The sequence below is a fragment of the Euleptes europaea genome, chromosome 4 (assembly GCF_029931775.1).
Source record: "Euleptes europaea isolate rEulEur1 chromosome 4, rEulEur1.hap1, whole genome shotgun sequence".
NCBI lineage: Eukaryota > Metazoa > Chordata > Lepidosauria > Squamata > Sphaerodactylidae > Euleptes > Euleptes europaea.
Window position 1 is genome coordinate 45,263,621 of NC_079315.1, and position 20,591 is coordinate 45,284,211.

At 42.0% G+C, this 20,591-nt stretch overlaps 1 protein-coding gene across 1 annotated transcript in view; it reads right to left on the reverse strand.

Moving 5' to 3' along the window:
• The window catches only part of LOC130476260 (E3 ubiquitin-protein ligase UHRF2-like), a 105,081-nt gene that overhangs the window by 41,053 nt on the left and 43,437 nt on the right, over positions 1-20,591 (reverse strand). The window contains exon 4 of the mRNA XM_056848170.1: positions 15,806-16,024. Coding sequence (XP_056704148.1) covers positions 15,806-16,024 — 219 coding nt within the window. The remainder of the gene's footprint in view (positions 1-15,805; positions 16,025-20,591) is intronic.

Here is a 20,591-nt window from a genome sequence, read left to right on the forward strand (position 1 = left end):
GAAGGGACCCCAGGGTCATCTAGTCTAACCTCCTGCACAATGCAGGAAACTCCAATTTTAGTATATGTGCTGCCAAAGCACGGGTCACTGGAAGGTTGGTGGGGAGGATGATCATAGAGTTGGAAGGGACCATCAGGGTCATCTAGTCCAACCCCCCTGCACAATGCAGGAAATTCACAACTACCTCCCCCCAACACCCACAGTGACCCCTACTCCATGCCCAGAAGATGGCCAAAAAAACCCCTCCAGGATCCCTGACTATATGGCCTGGAGGAAAATTGCTTCCTGACAACAAAGTGCCAATAGGTATTTCCCTGGAAATGTAAGAAAGGGCCACGGGAGCCAAACACTGATGCAACCCTTCCTGCCCTCCCTCTCATGATCTTCCTATGTTCACAGAATCAGCATTGCTGGCAGATGGCTATTTATCCTCTGCTTAAAAACCTCCAGAGAAGGAGAGCCCAACACCTCCTGAGGAAGCCTGTTCCACTGAGAAACCGCTCTGTCAGAAAGTTCTTCCTAATGTTTAGTTGGAAACTCTTTTGATTTTATTTCAACCCATTGGTTCTAGTCCGACCTTCTGGGGCAACAGAAAACAATTCCACACCATCCTCTATATGACAGACCTTCAAGTACTTGAACATGGTACTCCCAGTCACCTCCTCTCCCAACTAAACATACCAAGCTCCTTCAGCCTTTCCTCATAGGACTTGGTCTCCAAACCCATGTTACCATCTATACTCAGATTCCTTCGTGGAGGTAAGAAAGGATGTAACATGATAGATATCACATGCATCCGAAACCCATTAAAGTCAGGATTCACACAAGAGGCTGACAAAGACCTACGAGATCTTCCTCCTGCTTCTTTCCTTTTTAATTAGCATCCACATTGATAAAGAGTTCTAGAGAACCCAAAAGCTTGCAAACTACATTGTACAGTTTTGGTCATTCTTAAAAATGGTATTAGAAGACTTTTGCTTTAAAGGGCTAAAGTATGGGATTGGCAGCACAGCCCCAGGGGTCCTTGGTTGACATTCCAATAGCAAACTGTATCACAAAACCCAAAAATGTCTCTTTCTTGGCGCAACATTTCTTAAATCGATTTAGAAGCCCACACATGATTCCTATTGGAAGGCAGACATGCTAAACAAGGACAAAATTCTTCAGGATGGGGGGAAATTTACAAGACTAAAGATTGTCTCCTTTCTACACACTTTATTTGTATCTCCAAAGAAGGTTCACTAATACAACACAGTAGAGGCTTTGCTCCATGAAACCTGGATGGTCATAAAAGATTTAATATACAGCAACCACCTATTTCTTGGATATTTCCATCCTTTCCTTCATGATCTTTTAATTCTGAAAACAGATCTAAAGAGAAGGTTAGTTTCTACATACATTCACCCAACATTAAACTACTGAATCAAAAGTGTAGCAAGTGCCACTAACTCAAACCAATGAGAAGACAGTGGAATCTTGAAACAGCAGGTAGAAAGGAAAAGAAGTAGTGTCCCAGAAAGCCAACAGGATCACAGTTTTAGACCCCAGCAAGAGATCCATATTTAGACCAACACTTGCTACAACCAATTAAGTAATCTGGCAGTTTCCATTGTTACTTTCAAAGAGCCTCCTTAAGATCAGCAAAGAGTCACTGAAAGCTACAAGGCTGAACTCAAGGTAAAATAATTAAACCCAGTGGAAAGTATCTTATTGGCACAATCATAACATACGTAATAATAATTTTATTTATATTTTTTCACAGTAAAAGCTAATAACCTTTACACCAAAATCACTTAAGTGAGACAAACCTACTGTGATGCTAATTCAATAAAATAATGACTGAAACACCAAAGAGTTCAGTACTTCATGGCTATTTTATCCCAATTTTGCTAAATATTCATGATCATGGTTCTTTTGAACTCTTCAACAGAGTTAATCAAATGTAAACTGAAAGCATGTTTGTGAACTCAAACTTATTTTTCCAGATGGCACTTGGTCAGGAAACTGACTAGAATACGGTTATGTTTCAGGAATCAAATGCATTTTTTTCATATTCTTTAGAACAAAGGACACACCACAAGAGTAGTACACCCTGACCTGAATGGCCAAGGTGAGCCTGATCTCACCAGATCTTGGAAGCTAAGTGGGGTCGGCCCTGGTTAGTACATGGATGGGAGACCACCAAGAAATCCAGGGTTGCTACACAGAGGCAGGCAATGGCAAACCACCTGTCTTTTGCCTTTAAACCCTATGGGGTTGCCATAAATCAGCTGCGACTTGATGGCACTTTGCACTATCACTCCAGAAAAAAATATGAAGTAATGTTCTCCCCCTTCTAAACATGGTAAATATTCAGAATAGTATCTTCCAGAACAGACTTAATAGAACAGCACAATGAAGAAACAAGCAGGGTCACCCAAGTACTGTTAGTGGGGTGTCATCTCCCACTGCTGGTTTCTTCCTCCCCACAGTGTTTTCACTGTCCCTTCTTCTTTCCCATCTATCTTATTCAATTCCCTCCCTTTGGCTGCTGCTTTCCATTAAGCCACTCATTCCCTTTGCTACCCCAACATCTACTCCCCCTCAGGCCCATGCACCTTCTCTCCCCCACACACACACACTTCTGGCCCTCTTATCTCTTTTTGGAGCCACAGAATGTTAGGTTCCATTTTGGGTTACTACAGCAACCCCAAATGCCACCCAAAACACTGTTTTCCCCCCTTCACTATTCAAGTTTTTCTGCAATCCTGGGTAGATATTTCCATTATCCCTATGTACCACATCGTGTGGATTTTTTTGATCTGCATGGTGGAGTCAAGCTAAAAATTATGATAGATCCTAATAATTTTTGCTGCTATAAACAAAGTCTGCAAGAGCCGTAAGCAATGTGGATTTCATCTTTCATCACAATAACAGTCTGTAGTGTGTTCGTTTTTTTTACAAAACATTAATGGTGCAAGTGTATTTATGTGTGATATGCCTAGAGAAAATCTTCAGGAAAACAGACATATATAGACTCATTCTCTGATACAAACAAATGAATACCATTGTTTATCCACATAGCTGACAAATTATATAGAGATTCAAACATCATTTCCACACTGGCCATAGAGGAGGCAGAGTACGACTTCATCAATATGTTACCACAAAGGTACGCTTGAGTGTACACTGGACACAAGTACAGCCTTCACACACATCTCCCAGCCCAGGTGTGGGATTCTGTGTATACCACTACCATGTAATTGAGGTAATATTTAGGAAAATATGAGGGGGGGAAAAGATTTACATTTGAATAAATTAATCTTTATTGAACACAAATGAAAAAGAAAGGCAGAAAGGAAAGCAACACAATACAGTACACAAAATCAGGGAATGCAATGGAACAGCAATTCAAACACATAAAATTAGGGAATGCAGTTAAGAAGTTCCTAGTGGAAGCAGTCACACTGAGCTACATGTGCCTGCCCATGACTAGTCCAAACAGAGTTCATCCGAAGATGCATGCTATGTCACCAATTATGACTGTCCTGCTGACATCAGTACCGCTGCCAGCCCACTTCCTGTGGGCACACCAGGAGTCAGGACTGCTAGCTGCAGCAAGCTGGGAGCTTTTCCATGTTGACTGTGCAGAAGGGGAAGGACCATGCCAAAACCAGATGGCTGCAACACTTTCCTTGCTAGGATCTTTATTTCCTCCACCATAGGTAATAATAGAGCACTGGGCACTTCTTGCCACAAGAAAGGAGGAGGATGGGAGGGAAATATGAGCAAAAGACCCAAGTCAGGAACATGGAGGAACCAGGCTGAAGATCAGAATAGCAGAGCAAGAGGAAAAGAGGGAAAGGAGAAGAAAATGGAAAACAGCAGGAAAGGTCCTATATTACTAATCCTGAAAGGTTAGCATTGTCAAGAGTTGTGATGGTGCAAAAAACTATTCTGGGGTAAAGATGAGCTCAACTATAAACCTCATAAAGAGTCACAGTGGCAGAGGAACAACATTGGGATAAAAATGAGGGACATGCATACTAGATGGAGGATACACTTCTGGGTAGCAGTGTGCGTGAACAAGATCTTGGGGTACGGGTGGACCATAAGTTAAATATGAGCAGCCAGTATGACACAGCAACAAAAATAAGCTAATGCCATCTTGGGGTGCATCAGCAGAGGCATAAGATCCAAATCACAAGATGTCATAGTTCTGCTTTGGTCAGGATGCACCTGGAGTATTGTGTGCAGTTCTGGAGGCCTCACTTCAAAAAGGATGTGGACAGAATCGAGCGGGTGCAGAGAAGACGAGGATTATCAGGAGCCTGGAGACCAAGACCTATGAAGAAAGGCTGAGGGGAAAGTTTAGTCTGGAGGAGATTGAGGGGGGACATGATTGCTCTCTTTAATTATTTGAAGGGCTGTCACTTAGAGGAGAGCAGGGGAGCTGTTCCTGTTGGCAGCAAAGGATAGGACTCATAATAATGGGTTTAAATTGCAGGTAGAGAGGTACTGGCTGGATATTAGGAAAACATTTTTTACCATAAGGGTTGTTCGACAGTGGAATCAGATTCCTAGGCAAGTGGTAAGCTCCCCCTCACTAGCAGTCTTTAAGTAGAGGCTGGACAAACACGTGTCAGGGATGCTCTAGGCTGATCCTGCGTTGAGTAGGGGGGTTGGACTAGATGGCCTTTATGGACCCTTCCAACTCTATGATCTATGATTCTATGAAAAGTGAACTTAAAATGTCAGGCAAAAGGTAGGTTCGTATATACTTAAAATGCATGCCCTTTTCTGCCAGTGGCAGGAACAAGTCAGTCTCAGCCACCCCTCTCTACAAAAGTTCTTCCTTGTCTTCTTTCTCTTCCACCATCCAATGCTGTTTGCCTGTATTAGGGGCAAAAGGTTAGCTTTCTTAAGGAAAGGGGCTCCATTCCCAAGCATGTGTGCAAAGCACTGGAAGCCTCACTGGAAAGGCTGGAGAGTAGTTAGGCAGGGAATGGTTGGGGAGGAAAGAAAAGGCATGAAAGAGCTTTTATGCAGAGGAAGCCTCTGCGCCAGTATTTTAGACAACCCTGCTAGTAAAAATGGTGCAGTTAGAGTTGCCACTTCAACACTGCTTCCTTCACTCGGCGAAATGAACTTAAGACAGGATATCCAGCGAGTAAGCTATTTCTGGCTTTGCTGGCAACAGTCATGGTGTTATTTAAAAGGTCTGATTGACCATATTAGTCAGAACATGTTAAAATTCATAAAGCCATTTGTTTAGCAAAGATTGATCTTTCCCAAAACGATACCTTTATACTTCCCATTCATAGCAACACTTGAGTAAAACTCAGTTGCACTTACCTGTAACTGGTGTTCATCGAGGTACCCGGTGCAGACACACATTGGGACTGCGCCTGTGCACAGGCCTGCCGCCAGAAGGTTTTTTCTAGCTGTTAGCCTATCAGGGGGCACCCATCCCAGGAGTGAGCGGGAATGGCTTCCCACCAAAACCGTCACATGACTCCCAGGAGGCGCATCCCCTTCCCCTCAGTTCCTGCCTGCCGCCGCCAGCCCAATAGGATAGGCTAGAGATGGCAGTAAGAGAGCTAGGAGGAGGACAGGAGGGCACCTCGATGAACACCAGGCACCTCGATGAACACCAGTTACAGGTAAGTGCAACTTAGTTTTTATCTTCAGTCCCGGTGCAGCCCCGCATTGGGATTTTAGCAAGCTTACTCACATGTACAAGGTGGCGGATAGCGATCTTACTGAAACATCGTCTGTAGCTCCGCTTTGCTGACCTCTGCTTCTTTCCTTGTTTGTAGGTCCATCGTGTAGTGTTGGCAAAGGTATCCTCCGAAGACCACGTAGCTGCTCTGCATATTTCCTGCAGCGGGACCTTTTTGTGGAAAGCTGCCGAGGAAACCTGTACTCTAACAGAGTGTGCCTTTATGCCCAAGGGACACGGCATCTTTGTCATTTCATACGTTGTAAGAGTAGTTGATATCACCCACCTGAAAATCATCTGAGAAGAAGCTAACCTATCCTTCTTCTGGCCAGAGTGGCAAATAAAAAGGGATTTTACCATCCAAAAGTGTCTTGTTCTTTCTAGATAATAGAGTCAGGTTCTACGCATGTCCAAAGAATGCAGTTTCTTTTCTGCTTCCGATTGTGGGGTGGGAAAAAACACTGGCAAAATAATATTCGGTGCCAGGTGAAACTTCGACACTATCTTTGGGCGAAAACTTAAACTAGGATGCAATACTACCCGTTCATTGAACACTCTGAGAAAGGGAGCATCTATCCTTAACTCCCCTACTCTCCTAGCTGATATTACCACCACCAAAAAGGAGACCTTCATGGACAAGACATCCAGCAGGCATGAGGCCAGTGGCTCAAAGTGGGGACCCATCATCTGACATAGAACCAGTGAAAGGGACCATTGAGGGAATAAGTTTAACAACCCCTTCAGAAGTCTCTTAGACAGCGGGTGGGAGAACACTGTGAGACCATCTATTGGTTCATGATAGGCCGAGATGGCTGAACGATGAACTCTCCCTGATGCCACTGATAAACCCCTGTGCACTAGGGAGACCAAATAGTCTAGTATCAATGGCATGGGCATGAAAAGGGTGTAGAACCCTTCTCTCTAACCCATTCATCAAACAACTCCCATTTCCTGGCTTATGAATATCTTGTTGATGGCTTTCTGGAATGAGACAGGGCCTCAGGGACCCTATCTTTTCCTTTCCTTTCTTCCTTAGAAGCTCCTTGATCCATTTATCTTGAGCAATGTAAATCTAGTGTTTGAGGGATATAAGGACTGAAATAAATCTTGCCACTGACAATGTAGCCTTGGGATCCCTGCCACTTAATAAAAAAGGCATTATGTCAGAGACAGAGGCATTAGATTTATATATTAAAAGGGGAGAGATATAATGTGATTGAAGTTCCTCATAAAAGAGGCATTCCAAGAGAGCATAAGCTAATGAATCAATAGAGCCAGAAGAGCAAGGACAGGTCCTGTCTGGGTATGGTATGCACCTCGTACCTTCCACCCTTATTTTGCATAGTACCCGAGATATTAGTGGGATAGGGGGGAAAGCGTAAAACAGGCAAACTTCCCACCGCAGCGGGAAGGCGTCCCCCAGTGATATACTGTCGTTTCCCGCTAGGGAGCAAAACTCTACTGCTTTCTTGTTGAGGCGAGTAGCGAATAGGTCCACCTTGGGTGCACCCCATTCCCGGAAAATGGGGCAGAGGTATCTGTACTGTATGGACCATTCATGATTTGTCTGAAGGACCCTGCTGAGGTGGTCTGCAAGAGTATTTCGCACTCCCGCTATATGGATGACCCTTAGGGAAATCTTGTTGGAAACAGCCATCTTCAAAACTCTCAACGACACCTTGCAAAGGGACAGAGAACCTGTGCCCCTTACTTGTTGATGTAGAAGACTGATGTCATATTGTCGAACTGTATTAAAATGTTGCAGCCTCTGAGCATATCTGAAAAAGAGGTAAGGGCATAACGAACAGCTCTGAGCTCGAGTAAGTTGATGTGAGCTGTGGATAACTCAGGTTCCCATACTCCTTGTATGGACATGCCTCTGCAGTGAGCCCCCCAGCCCACCAACGAGGCATCAGTGGTTAGTGTGTGGTTGGGGCTCCAGCCAACTGCACAGTGTAACCAACTGCACAGCTCCCTTGGAGATAAGCTCCTTAAGTTGCTCAACGAACTGAGGAAACGGATTATCCCTTGCTGTTGAGGGATGGGAGCAAGGAGGAAGACTTTTAAACGCAAGGAGGTAACCCTCCAAAATAACTTTCATAACCCAACCATCCGAACAGATTTCTCTCCAACGGGAGGTAAAAATGATCCAGTCTATCCCTAAAAGGGAAGGCTTCAGGGGTGGCATTGCGGCCTAGTCAAAATTTTTGCTGTGGTTGTGCTCCTTAGCCTGGTGAGGGGCAGGAGCAAATCTGGATCTGTTGTTTCCCCATCTCCTGTTTGATTGGGGAGGATGGAATTGCGACTGCTGATAGCGATTATGAGGATACTGCTGTTGGTATTGTCTCTCATAACGCTAATTGTAGAATGAGGGGAATCCCTGTTGGCGGTAATGGAATCTATCCCTTCCTTGTTGCCCAACTGGCAGCACGCCGAGGGATTTTGCCGTCTGTCAATCCTTTTTGATGTTTGTAAGGAATTCTGTTTTGCTTGCAGCAAATAAGATGGATTCCTCGAAGGGGAGGTCTTCCACTTGGACTCTCGTGTTGACAGGGAGGGCTGTGTTTCTAAGCCACGCATGTCTCCTGATGGTGATAGCTGAAGCCATGGTTCTTGCAGCTGTTTCCGCAGCATGCTTCCCCGCTGTGGTTTCTTGCTTTGAGAGTTTGAAAGCCTCCGATTGCAGGAGGTTCACCGATGCTCTGGCTTCCTCAGTCATGGTTTCAAAGTAAAGGGTAAGCTTCTCCCACAGAAACAGATTGTATCCCCCATAATGGTTTGATAGTTTGTGATGTGGAAGCCTAGGGTTGGGACTAAACAAAAACGTTGTCAAAAAAGGCTGGAACGCTAGTTTGCTTCTTTTCTTGGCGGTGGCAGAGAAGGAACTGAGGGGAAGGGGGTGCCCCCTGGGAATCATGTGACAGTGTCGGGGGGAACCCATTCCCGCTCGCTCCTGGGATGGGTGCCCCCTGATAGGCTAACAGCTAGAAAAAACCTTCCGGTGGAAGGCCTGCGAGCAGGCACAGTCCCAATGTGGGGCTGCATCAGGACCGATGATGAACTGCTGTTACTGGCAACATTAAGACTAGGCAATCACTACATATAGTAGACCACTAGTTAAAACAAAAAGTACCATTCAGTTCCTTAGAGGATAAACATATACATAAAATATCTAGAATCACTCTTCTAATAATGAACTTGTGGTTCTTGTTTATTGATAGACCAAGAGGGAAGGATTAAATGGCCTGCTCAAACCCCTAACAGTGTATAATAGCCTGCCTCATTTCTGGGCCCAAACTTCTTCCAAATAGTAGAAGGAGAGAGAGGTAAAAAAATACCTCCCTTCCCATGTTCTTCAGTGTATAATATCCTGCCCCATTTCTGGGCCCAAAATTCTTCCATATAGTAGAGGGAGAGGGAGGTAAAAATACCTCCCTTCCCATGTTCTTCCATAGTTTTAGAGATAAAAGGATGATTCCTGCTCACCCTGAACCTTACTATTACAGAAGAATTTCACCACAATGCTAGACTGAAGAAATCACTGTGAGGTAAACTATCTCCATTTTAATCGGCTACTAATTAATATTTGGACAACTTTTCTGCTGTACTTTATCGGAAGGAGAAAAATCATTAACCATAACAATGACCACTCAAATTGTTTTATTTAACTAAAAAAATAATATTATATAGCATATGTATTCTTGTATTTGCTTAAACATCCATGTTTGTTAGTTAACATGATTAAACAAAAAAAATTTTTTTTAAGTAAGACTGACTTCATCAGCCAGAAACAACTAAAATACTGTTTTCTGCAGTTTACTCTGTTCATCTTCATTTTCTTCTTTGTTCATAATCTGCTCTACTTGACTGAAAGTGGTAAATACAGCCTCTTGTCCTCCATCAGGATCTCCTGTTGATAGGGACGGAGAAAAACACTGCAGTGCAATCAAGCCCAGGGCACAGACCCTAGGAGTGAAATCATGAGCCCTTGAAGACAAGTCAGGGCCATGAACTAGGTGGACCTTGACTTGGCCTCCTTATTCACGTGCCTGGGCAAGGCCCTCTTTCTCTCCTTGGTTTCAACCAGGATCTTATCTGATTTGTCTATCGTCCTGGAAGGGGTAGGTCATAACTATGGCCTGCCAAGCCCTGAGCCATGGTGCCCATCAGGAGATGGATCCTGCTGCCATATAGCGGGTCACCAAGGTCATGATGTCAAGGGATGCTTTGGCAAGGTGACCAGTAAGAGGCCCTGCGGCTGCCCGCTGGGATTAATCGATTTAGCTTGTGGGCCTGGCCAATCGCAGCTCTAGAGATGAGAGCTGGGGTCACTGCTGTTCTGATGGTGAGGGCTGATGCCTCATGTCCCTCCCTTGAACCTAAGTCTGTCTTTCTATCCAAGGGATCTTGGTTCAGCCCAAAATATTTGCTGATAGGAAGTCAGAAGATTGGAGTGTTGTTACAGCATTACAGGGGTATCTACCCAAGGTACCTGCAACCTAGCTATAGTGTGAGGGGCCAAGTTATAAAAACCTTTTGGTGGAAGTAGAAGACTGTCTTTTTGCCTAGGTTTTTTTTCCCCCAATGAGGCCTTGACCAGTAACCCAAAAATTCTGGGAACAGCACTGTTTTTAATGGAGGCTGTTCGTCTGGGAACAAATCCTTAGAGCCCATTGGCCAAGATCTTGTTGTTCTGTGGCTCCTCTACTGAGCCAGATTCCTCTGAAAGCCCAAAGCCATAATGGCCTTGTCCAGCAGGTTTTGTTGTGCCCCAACTGTCGGTTCCTCCTCTTCAGAAGAAAACTCTCCTTCCTCCCTTTCCTTGTCATTCCTTTCCTTGATTGAACCCAAAATATTTTCTGATAGTAAGTCAAAAGATTGTATTGTTACAGCTGTTGTTACAGTAGTTACAATTCTCCTTCCTCCCTTTCCTTGTTTTCAAAGGTGTGAGGGGAACCTTCCTACCTGCCTGAATAGACCATTGTCTATGGGACTCTATTTGCTAGACTTGTGGTCCCATCCCTAGGTTTTCCTGGGTAGAGGTCTTTGCTTAGGATAGCCTGGAGGAGAATCCTGTGATCCCCTAATATATGGGGAGGGCATTTGAAGAAAGTGCCACCCTCCTTAAGGCATTTTTCACAATCTCTGCAATCTCAGCATGTAAGGCTGGTTTGCCCCACCCCCCACCATAGCTGCAGCCAGGGGTGTACATTACCCCTCAATGTAAACTCAACCAGAGCCATCTGCGCTGATGGGGTGACCTCAGGAGAGTTAGGCATACTCTCGAGGTCACATAGGACCAAGCCGGTAGCCTGGGAGGGGTCAATCAACTCAAAGGAGGCCCTTTTTTGTGTCTTTCCTAGGTGCTGCGTCTGTCACCTTTCTTTGAGCCATGATAGGCTCACCCCTGCTCTCATCTGTTTTGCTGTTGAAACGGCTGCAGGATGGATAGATAAATCCATCGCGGCCATGTCACCAATTAACCATTTTGTTTTGATGGGAGGAATAGATAGAGGGGGAAAAGAATGACAGAGGAGGACAAAAGCTAAGAGGAGAGAGGGTGAAAGCCAGCTCAGTAGACAAGATTAGAGACGATGGTAAGAAATCTAGAAAGAATAAAGGTGGGTTTTCTAAAGTGAAAATGAAATAGGGTTGCCAAGTTCCTCTTCGCCACCAGCGGGAGGTTTTGGGGGCGAAGCCTGATGAGTGGAGGGACTTCAATGCCATAAAGTCCAACTGCCAAAGCGGCCATTTTCTCCAGGCGGACTTATCTCTATCAGCTGGAGATCAGCTGTAATAGCGCGAGATAACCCAGCTACCACCTGGAGGTTAACAAGCAAAAAATTCACCAATACCGTACAATGAATACTGAACAAAACTGACAGTAAAGGGCTCAAAGGTACTATAACGATCAGTTTAAACAAAACGTGCTAATGTGTTACATTAGTGTTACATTACTGCGAAACAACAACCAACTCAACAAATGTGTAATGTGAAACACGTACTTATCTGTGTTTAAACAAATCAACATACAGACATACATAAACAGAATCTTCTTAAAGGTCAGTATTTATGAAAAAAAATTACAAAATTTTAGCATTTCAGCCTTGTTGGCTAATGTTCTAATCATATATTTTCTTCACAGGTGTCTTCATATATCAAATAATATTGATGGAATATAACAGCATGGAATCTCATCCAATAAATTATGACAGCATGGGAGCATTTTCCGGGCAAATCACGCTTTCACCACAATAGTGGCCTCTTCAGCCAATACTTGGTGGTATTTTCCTAAGTGAATTTCTTAAGGATCTTTACTCGTTGCAACAGCTGCTCTCTCCTTAGAGACCTTCCAATGATTGAATACCTTCAGCGTGTAAAGATACTTAATAAATTCACTTAGGAAAATAACCACCAAGTATTGGCTGAAGAAGCCACTATTGTGGTGAAAGCGTGATTGTTAATCCAGAAAACGCTCCCATGCTGTCATAATTTATTGGATGAGATTCCATGCTGTTATATTCCATCAATATTATTTGACATATGAAGATACCTGCGAAGAAAATATATGATTAGAACATTAGCCAACAAGGCTGAAATGCTAACATTTTGTAAATTGTTTTTCGTAAATACTGACCTTTAAGAAGATTCTGTTTATGTATGTCTGTATGTTGATTTGTTTAAACACAGATAAGTACGTGTTTCACATTACACATTTGAGTTGGTTGTTGTTTCGCAGTAAACTACTTTGTAACACATTAGCATGTTTTGTTTGAACTGATTGTTATACCTTTGAGCCCTTTACTGTCAGTTTTGTCCACCACCTGGAGGTTGGCAACCCTAAAATGAAACTAGTTGCAGCAGAGAGCTATTTTGCTGCTGCTCTCCCTTTGCTAGGTAGAAAATGAACTGAGAAGTGGGCAATTCCCACCCAGGAGACAGGAAGTTGAAAATTGGTTCTTGCCTCCCTGATTAACCAGTGGGAATCACCCAAGTTTCAAGATGCCCTCCTCCTCAGAGCGAGAACGAAGGTGGTTAGTTTCCAGAATCCTGTATGCTGATGATGGATTCCCCTAAACCAAAAAAGTCAATGCTGTTATTTCATTATTTATACCATTTCTGCTTATTTAGTATTACTCATTGTATTCACTGCCACTCAGTCCTGCCTGAAAAAGGAAGAACTACCTGTTTCAACTATTTATTTCTTTATAACAACTGTAACAAAAGTGACAGTGCCATGCAGTAACACTAGCAAATATAATTTTGCTCAAACGTGACAATTCCTCAAGATGGTCTTTGAAATATGATGAAACCAAATGTTTACCAACCTGAAGATCCTGCATGCTCAAAAATGTTCCTTTTGTCATCTTCATCACAACTTTCTCCTATGAAGGAACACTTCTCATGATGTTGCTTCATTTGGTTCACCAGGCCTTGCATTTCTTTGCTGCACTATTTGCATTTTGCACACATGCCTACCTTGCCCATAGGTAGAGGAATTTCATTAAAATATTCCCAAACTGGGTCTCTTTTATGGCCTGCTGCCATTATAGGTTTTTTTCATCAAGGAAGAAAATAATATCACAAATCTCAGACTATACTCACAAAGATCTCAAGACTTTTGGAGTATTCTGCTCAAAAGATTCACTTTAATTTCACTGCTTGCTGCTCCCTCCTCACACTTATTCCTTAACATCTCCTCCTTATCCAGGTCTATTCCACCCCAAACAATCTTCTAGTCATTTAATTTATTGAAACTTAGTTTTTAAGAGGTAAGGGGTTGATTCTGTGTACACAGATTTGCAGAGGAACAATATGATTGAGGTCTCTTTCTCAACTCTGTTGAAAATATTTTTACTGTTAAGAACAAGAATGTCTCTGCAGACACAAATTCCCTGTTCTGAGAACTGAAGAAGAAGAACTGGTTTTTATATGCCGATTTTCTCTCTCCCCACAACAGAAACCTTGTGAGATAGGTAAGGCTGACAGAGTTCGGAGAGAACTGTGACTAGACCAAGGTAACCCAGCTGGCTTCATGTGCAGGACTGAGCAAACCAACCTAGTTCACCAATTCAGAATCCACTGCTCATGTGGAGGAGTGGGGAATCAAACCCGGTTCTCCAGATTAGAGTTCACAGCTCTTAACCACTACACCACACTGGCTTTCTTGCAAAACCTAGTATCTGAAGAAGTGAACTGTGACTTACAAAAACTCATACCCTGGCAGAAATTTTGTTAGTCTTTAAAGTGCTACTGGACTCTTGCTCTTTTCTACTGCAAAAAACAAGCATCTGCGATGGTATCTTTTAGATAGAAAAATTACCCAAAATAATCTTAGAGAAACCTCAAGGAGAACATGATATTGGGACCCTAATGAATGAATTAATGGATTTCATTTACAAAAACATTTAAATATTGCATGAATATACAACATCATGCTACATAATTAAAAAGTAATCCTTACTTCATGATGAAAAACCTTTGGGCCATAATGTATCTTAAACAGAAAACTATCTTTAGATAGATATTTCCTTAAACAGCATTTTATCAAATAAAATCCAATTTAAATTTAAACAAACCTCAATTTAAATATTTTAAAAATAAGTCTTTTGATTTTAAAAAACTTCATTGATTTTTATCCACCCTGCAGCTAACCCATGAATCATACGCACAAAATATAAGTCAGAAATAAGTCAAAATAAATAGCAGAGGAATTTACTGCAAATTAAGAATGCTTAGAATTACACCTAAAAATCCTGTCTTGAAGAAACCCACAGAGAACCAATAATGTTACCCAATTCTTATTGATATCATCGCTGTCCAGCTATTATTCTTTAGCTCTCCTTGTCACTTGTCATCTGATTCTGACATTCAACTGAGAAATGCAGCTGCATTTGGAAGTTGTTGTTTTTTACCACATGTAATGACAGCTGTGATACATTAGTGGTCCTGAAAATAGCTAGATGGGAAAATCCAAAATCATCATCTGAAATGGATAGACACAATGCATGTAGGGATCATGCTAAAGCAAAACAAAATTCTCATAGACATACCTAGAATTATGCCTATTTGATGATGCATTACTCAGGGAAATACAGCAAGTGACCAACTTGTATGTTACAAAATAGTAAAAAGAAAAGTGATGTAAAAAGTCTTTATCTGCTTAATTTTTATATGTTAGGCTGCTATTGAATATACTGGAGCAGAATCAATCATTTAAAAAACCTTAACTAATAAAAATTCAGATAAAGGTAATCAATCTCATTTCTTACCTTTTGAACATACATTCTCCAGCTCTTCACACAAAGAAAGGTGAATGAAAAACAAGTCCGTGTGGAAATTTTATAGATACCTAGTTTTGTTTTGTTTTTTTAAAATCTGGACTCTTACTTTTACTGCTCTAAGAACACAGGTTGTAAAAATTGTTAGATCATCAGAATTCTACTGCATGTATTGTGGGGGGGGGGGAATCCATATACCATTGGAAAAAAGGATATCCCAATTACCACCAAGGTTTGACTGCTGGGAATCTAAGGCAGGGAATTCTCAGAGCCCTACATGAGATGCCAACTTTTCACTCAAAGGAAAAGATCCAGCACAGAGCAACAGAGAAGAAACCAGACGTCTTCTTGCCAGCTATTCCCAAGACACAGTGAACTGCAGTCTGAAACCACCTCATTCTACTCTGGGTTCTCTTCCTTCCTCCCCTATGCTGCTTTTATCCAAGATAAATTCAACAGATTTTCCCACCTCCTTTCTGAACTTCATCTAGTTTATGTGGGAATCTGGAAGAATCTCCCTCCCATCCAAGTGCTTGAGGAAGGGCAAGGAAAACCTGGATCAGATACTCTTCTGCTCTTTTCCAAGATCTTCAGTGGATTCTAGAGGAAAACTCAGTCCTCCTAGGTACAGAGCTTCACTCCAACAATCAGCTGTAAACCAATCAGTATAAACTGAATATATTTTTAAAACATTTTTTCTCATTTCCAGAGCTAAGTAGAAATGAGAAAACCCACTGTTTTTTAATCTGTAGAGTTATTTCATTTAAAACTGAAGTCATCTTTTTGGTAAACAGATTTCTAAAATATATCAATAAAATCTTACCCCAACATAATTTTGGCATAAATTTCTTTGTTAGTCCTTGAAATTTCCCTTAAAGAGGTAATTTCTGCATCAAACCAGAATCCTCTTTCTTCAGGACTCTCTACATTGTAGTTAACCATTACCATATCACCCACACGTAATTCATTCCATTTCAAAATAGTTCTTGCTCGTGGTCGTAGATTATGGACAGTCATATTTACAATGCCACTTTCTGGATATCTGGGGAAAAAACATGCAAAGCAAAGGTTATAAGAGCATCTACATCACAAAACAGACTTTTGCATTTTGACTGTGAGCATGATTATCCTTGAAAATTACAACAAGCATTTTTAATGCAAACCTGATTATATCCAGCCATTATCATTTCTGGACTTCTATGTATTTATTTTCAAGTATGGCATGATCAAGAGTACTATAAAACTAAAAGTACAATCCTAAATATATTTTATTAAAAATAAATACTGCTTAGGTTTACTAGGACTGCAATTTAAGCCTGTTGAATCTGTGGAACTCCCTGCAAATTTTGAAACACAGGCCATTTCCAAGGGCATTTTGCTATGTGGAATTGTGGAGAGGTTTAAGGGGGAAATGTGGGCAAGATAACAAGGAACTATCTGCATTGTGACCATACACTCACAGATAAATCATGGAATTCACATACAAAGATGTCTTATATTGAGTTAGACCACTGGTCTGAGATGACTGGATATCTCTGGCACAAATATAATTCATTACCTATCTCCCCCCCCCTTATTTCAGACCATGAGCTTGAAATTATAATTTAATTTTGGTTTGAAAGACTGGGATCACTCAAATTCTAAATATATTTACTTGGGAATGAATCCCAACAATTTTAATCATTTCCAAGGAAATGTGTTTAGGGTTATAAATCAAAGGATCTCAATTCAAGTCCACATTTGAATCTTAATGACACTGACATTCACTGGAGTAATGCCCATGGGAGGATTCAAGGGACAATAAAGATTACTGTTATGGGTCAAGCAGCTATGGTATCAAAAAAGATAGAACACCCAAACTCCTTCAGATTAAATGAACGGGAAAATAGTGGTTTCTTTCTTGCCTAAAACCAGGATACCAAACTCCAGTAGAATCCTGCCGTAGCTATGAAATGAACTATCTGCTTTGGATGTTATGACAAATTTTGGTTAGTGCTAACCAAAAGTCTTCAATCCTGGTTTGAAATATGATGGGAGGAATGAGTACATGAGCCTGAGGACTTCCTGGATCATTCTCCTCACAATCAACCATGGTTTGCTTGTGACATCTGAAGGTAAGTCATAAAAACACATGAATACATGAAGCTGCCTTATACTGACTCAGACCCTTGGTCCATCAAAGTCAGTATTGTCTGCTCAGACTAGCAGCGGCTCTCCAGGGTCTCAGACAGGGGTCTTTCACATCACCTACATGCCTAGTCCCTTTAGCTGGAGATACCGGGGATTGAACCTGGGACCTTCTGCATGCCAAGCAGATGCTCTACCACTAAGCCACATTGTTCCATAAAAAGCTTTGAGTTTGCTTTTTTATGTCTGGATGCACCCTGTGTGTTTGTAAAGTACTATCAAGTCACAGCTGACTTATGGCAACCCCATAGGGTTTTCAAGGCAAGAGACATTCAGAGGTGGTTTGCCATAGCCTGCCTCTGCATGGGCTGAGACAGTTCTGACAGAACTGTGACTGGCCCAATGTCACCCAGCAAGTTTCATGTGAAGGAGTGGGGAACTGAACCTAGTTCTCCAGATTAGAGTTTGCTGCTCTTAACCACTACTCCATGCAGGCTCCTGGATGCACCCTAGGGAACAGCAAACAGCTCAGAACAAACTGAAAAGTTAAGAGTGTTGATAACCTCTGAGGACAAAATGTAAAATCAAAATGCGGCTCCAATCAAAGTATGACATTGACAGTCAGAGTTCTTAAGTTTTGAAGACTTCTAGTCTACAGTGTGCATGGTAGAAGCCTCAGAGGCATGCATCATACAAGAGTATAGATGCTAAAATAATTTAAGTACAGTATCATAAATGTTTTGAGGACAGCCTAGAATTCAAGTATTTACATTATTAATGCTTGGACTTTAAAAAAAAAATTATGAAAGAAGCATATTATTGAAGGCATAAGGGAGTTCTACATCTGTTACAATATTATGTGTTACTGTTTAAAGATTCATATTAAAATTAATCAAGAGCAAAGAGAGGCAAAAATAAGGATATTTCAGCAAAGAAGTATTTCACTTTCTTTGCACTACTAAAACAGTGAAATGTACAAAATACTTAAAACTAAACATTCAGTGTTTAAAAGTGAAGTATGGCTACAAAGTACAGAAGACCGTATCAGTAACTCAACAAACCAAACTGATTTAGAGACCACAAATGGTTTGATGCAGAGGAAGATATAGGCCTGACTCAGAAAATAATCTTCACCTATGCCTGATTAGGGAGCAATAATGTGACTTTACTCCCCACCTACCTAGGACACCTGCCCTTCTTCTCAGGCCACAGGCCATCTATGTGTGGATAAAATATTTTAACAGAACGTATACATCAGCTCCAGGATTTTATTTGGAATACTGATTACAATATTTATACTTGTGTATTAAATTTTATGCCCATCCACTTTATGCAAATATTCCACTCATGTCCTGGAGATTTATTTTCTTTTGTTTATTTTCATTTCTAGTTCACCTTTCTCACTGGGACTCAAGGTGGATGACAGATGAGATGGGCATGCCAGATGGCTAGTAAGGCACAGAGTGGTATTGCTTCCCCACTATGTTTTGTGAAAGAGTATCATCTCAACTGAGCCCTAGGCAATTTACAGATTTGAAGAAATTAAGGGGAAATAGTACAGTTCAGTCAACCTGGAGCACATAAACAGATGCCAGTTGGGATTTCAAAGGGTCAATCATTAATCAACTTGATTCTTTATTATGCTTCAATCAAACAAAAAAGGGCTTTGGGAGAGCCTGACTAAGGGAACAAACGAAGAGATGGCATTTTGTTGTACACGGTTGAAAGAAAAAACATGTAAAAATAAATACCCTGATGAATGAAAACTCTGTCACTGTGCTGTGATTGTGTATATATACATGCCAAGAGTACAGGGGATACAAAAAGGGCATTTGAACTACTTCTACCCATTGAACTTTTTTCTGTAAAACATTTAGGAAGAACAGTCTGTGTGAAATTACCTTACAGCATCATCATGAGATTTGGCTAAAGCTCATAAACACATATCAGTATGACACCATAAGAAATTTAGGGTTGGATCCAAAGGGAACTTAGAACAAGCAGAGGGCATTAGAACAAGAAGAGGGCAAGCATGTTTGTATTTTAAGTAAAAATAATATCATTAATTGGCTTTGCCTGTATCTTCTGTACAGTTTATATCTCTGGTCCTTGGCATTAAATTTGATCTGGACTGGGGGGGGAGGGGTGGCTGCCTGGGAACAGAATTTGTGCTCTGGGACTGGAATGACATGTCGCAGAGTGGAATGACAACCCCTGGGAGTAGCAGAAGCATTCTTGGACTGTCATTCCAATCCCAGAACACTTCTGCTACTCCGAGGGGCTGTCATTCCAATTGGGGGCTGTCATTTCATTCCTGAACACTTCTGCTACTCCCAGGGGCTGTCATTCCACTCTGCAACCTGTCATTCCAGTCCCAAAACACTTCTGCTACTCCCAGGGGCTGTTATTCCACTTGGGGGCTGTCATTCCATTCCCAAACAGTTCTGCTACTCCCAGTGGTAGTCATTCCACTCCTGGTCTGTCATTCTAGTCACAGGTCACTTCTGCTACTCCTAGATGCTGTCATTCCACTTGGGGGATGTCATTTCAGTCCCAGAACACTTCTGTGCTACCCAGAGGTTGTCATTCCACTCTGCGACCTTCATTCCAGTCCCAGAGTAGTCTATTTGGGCCCAGAGACTTTAATGGAAAATCCATTCCGCATTTTCTTTGCAACTTTTTTGTGGTGTAATGTATTTCAATGGAGCCCATGCAAGTCAACTGGCATTCCAGGATCCCATTATCTCCAGTGGGCCTGAAATTGTATCCCATTGTTTCCAGTGGGCAATGCTGTCATTCCTTTTAGTACATCCCCTTGTTTGTTTTAGATCAGCATCTTGCTCACTTAGTCCAGACCCTCAGAAGTTGCCCTAGAGCTCCAGCTGCTGAGGTTTACACCTTGTGAGCAGGAAGCTGCTCATCTTGCTGTATAATTTGAGCAGTGCAGTGTAGGGAGGGAAATACATATTTAGGAAATACATATTTAGGGTGTTGGAGGAGAGTGTTACGGATACAGTGGACTGTCAAAAAACAAATCAGCGGGTTATAGATCAAATCAAGCCGGAACTGACCCTAGAAGCTAAAATTACTAAACTGAGGCTGTCGTACTTTGGACACATTATGAGAAGACAAGAGTCACTGGAAAAGACAATCATGCTAGGAAAAGTTGAAGGCAGCAGGAAAAGAGGAAGACCCCACAAGAGATGGATTGACTCAATCAAGGAAGCCCCTGTTCTCAGTTTGCAAGACCTGAGCAAGGATGTTAAGGATAGGACGTTTTGGGGGACATTGATTCATAGGGTTGCCATGAGTTGGAAGCGACTTCACGGCACTTCACACAAACACACACACACGTCCCTCTGGGCTGGAGTGGGGAAGGAGGGAAGAACTTCAGTTACCCCCTCCCCCAGTCAAGCTCCATGTGGGGCTTGGTTAGGGCAGGGAGGGAATGAAGATCGCGCTTCCTCCTGGACAGGAGACAG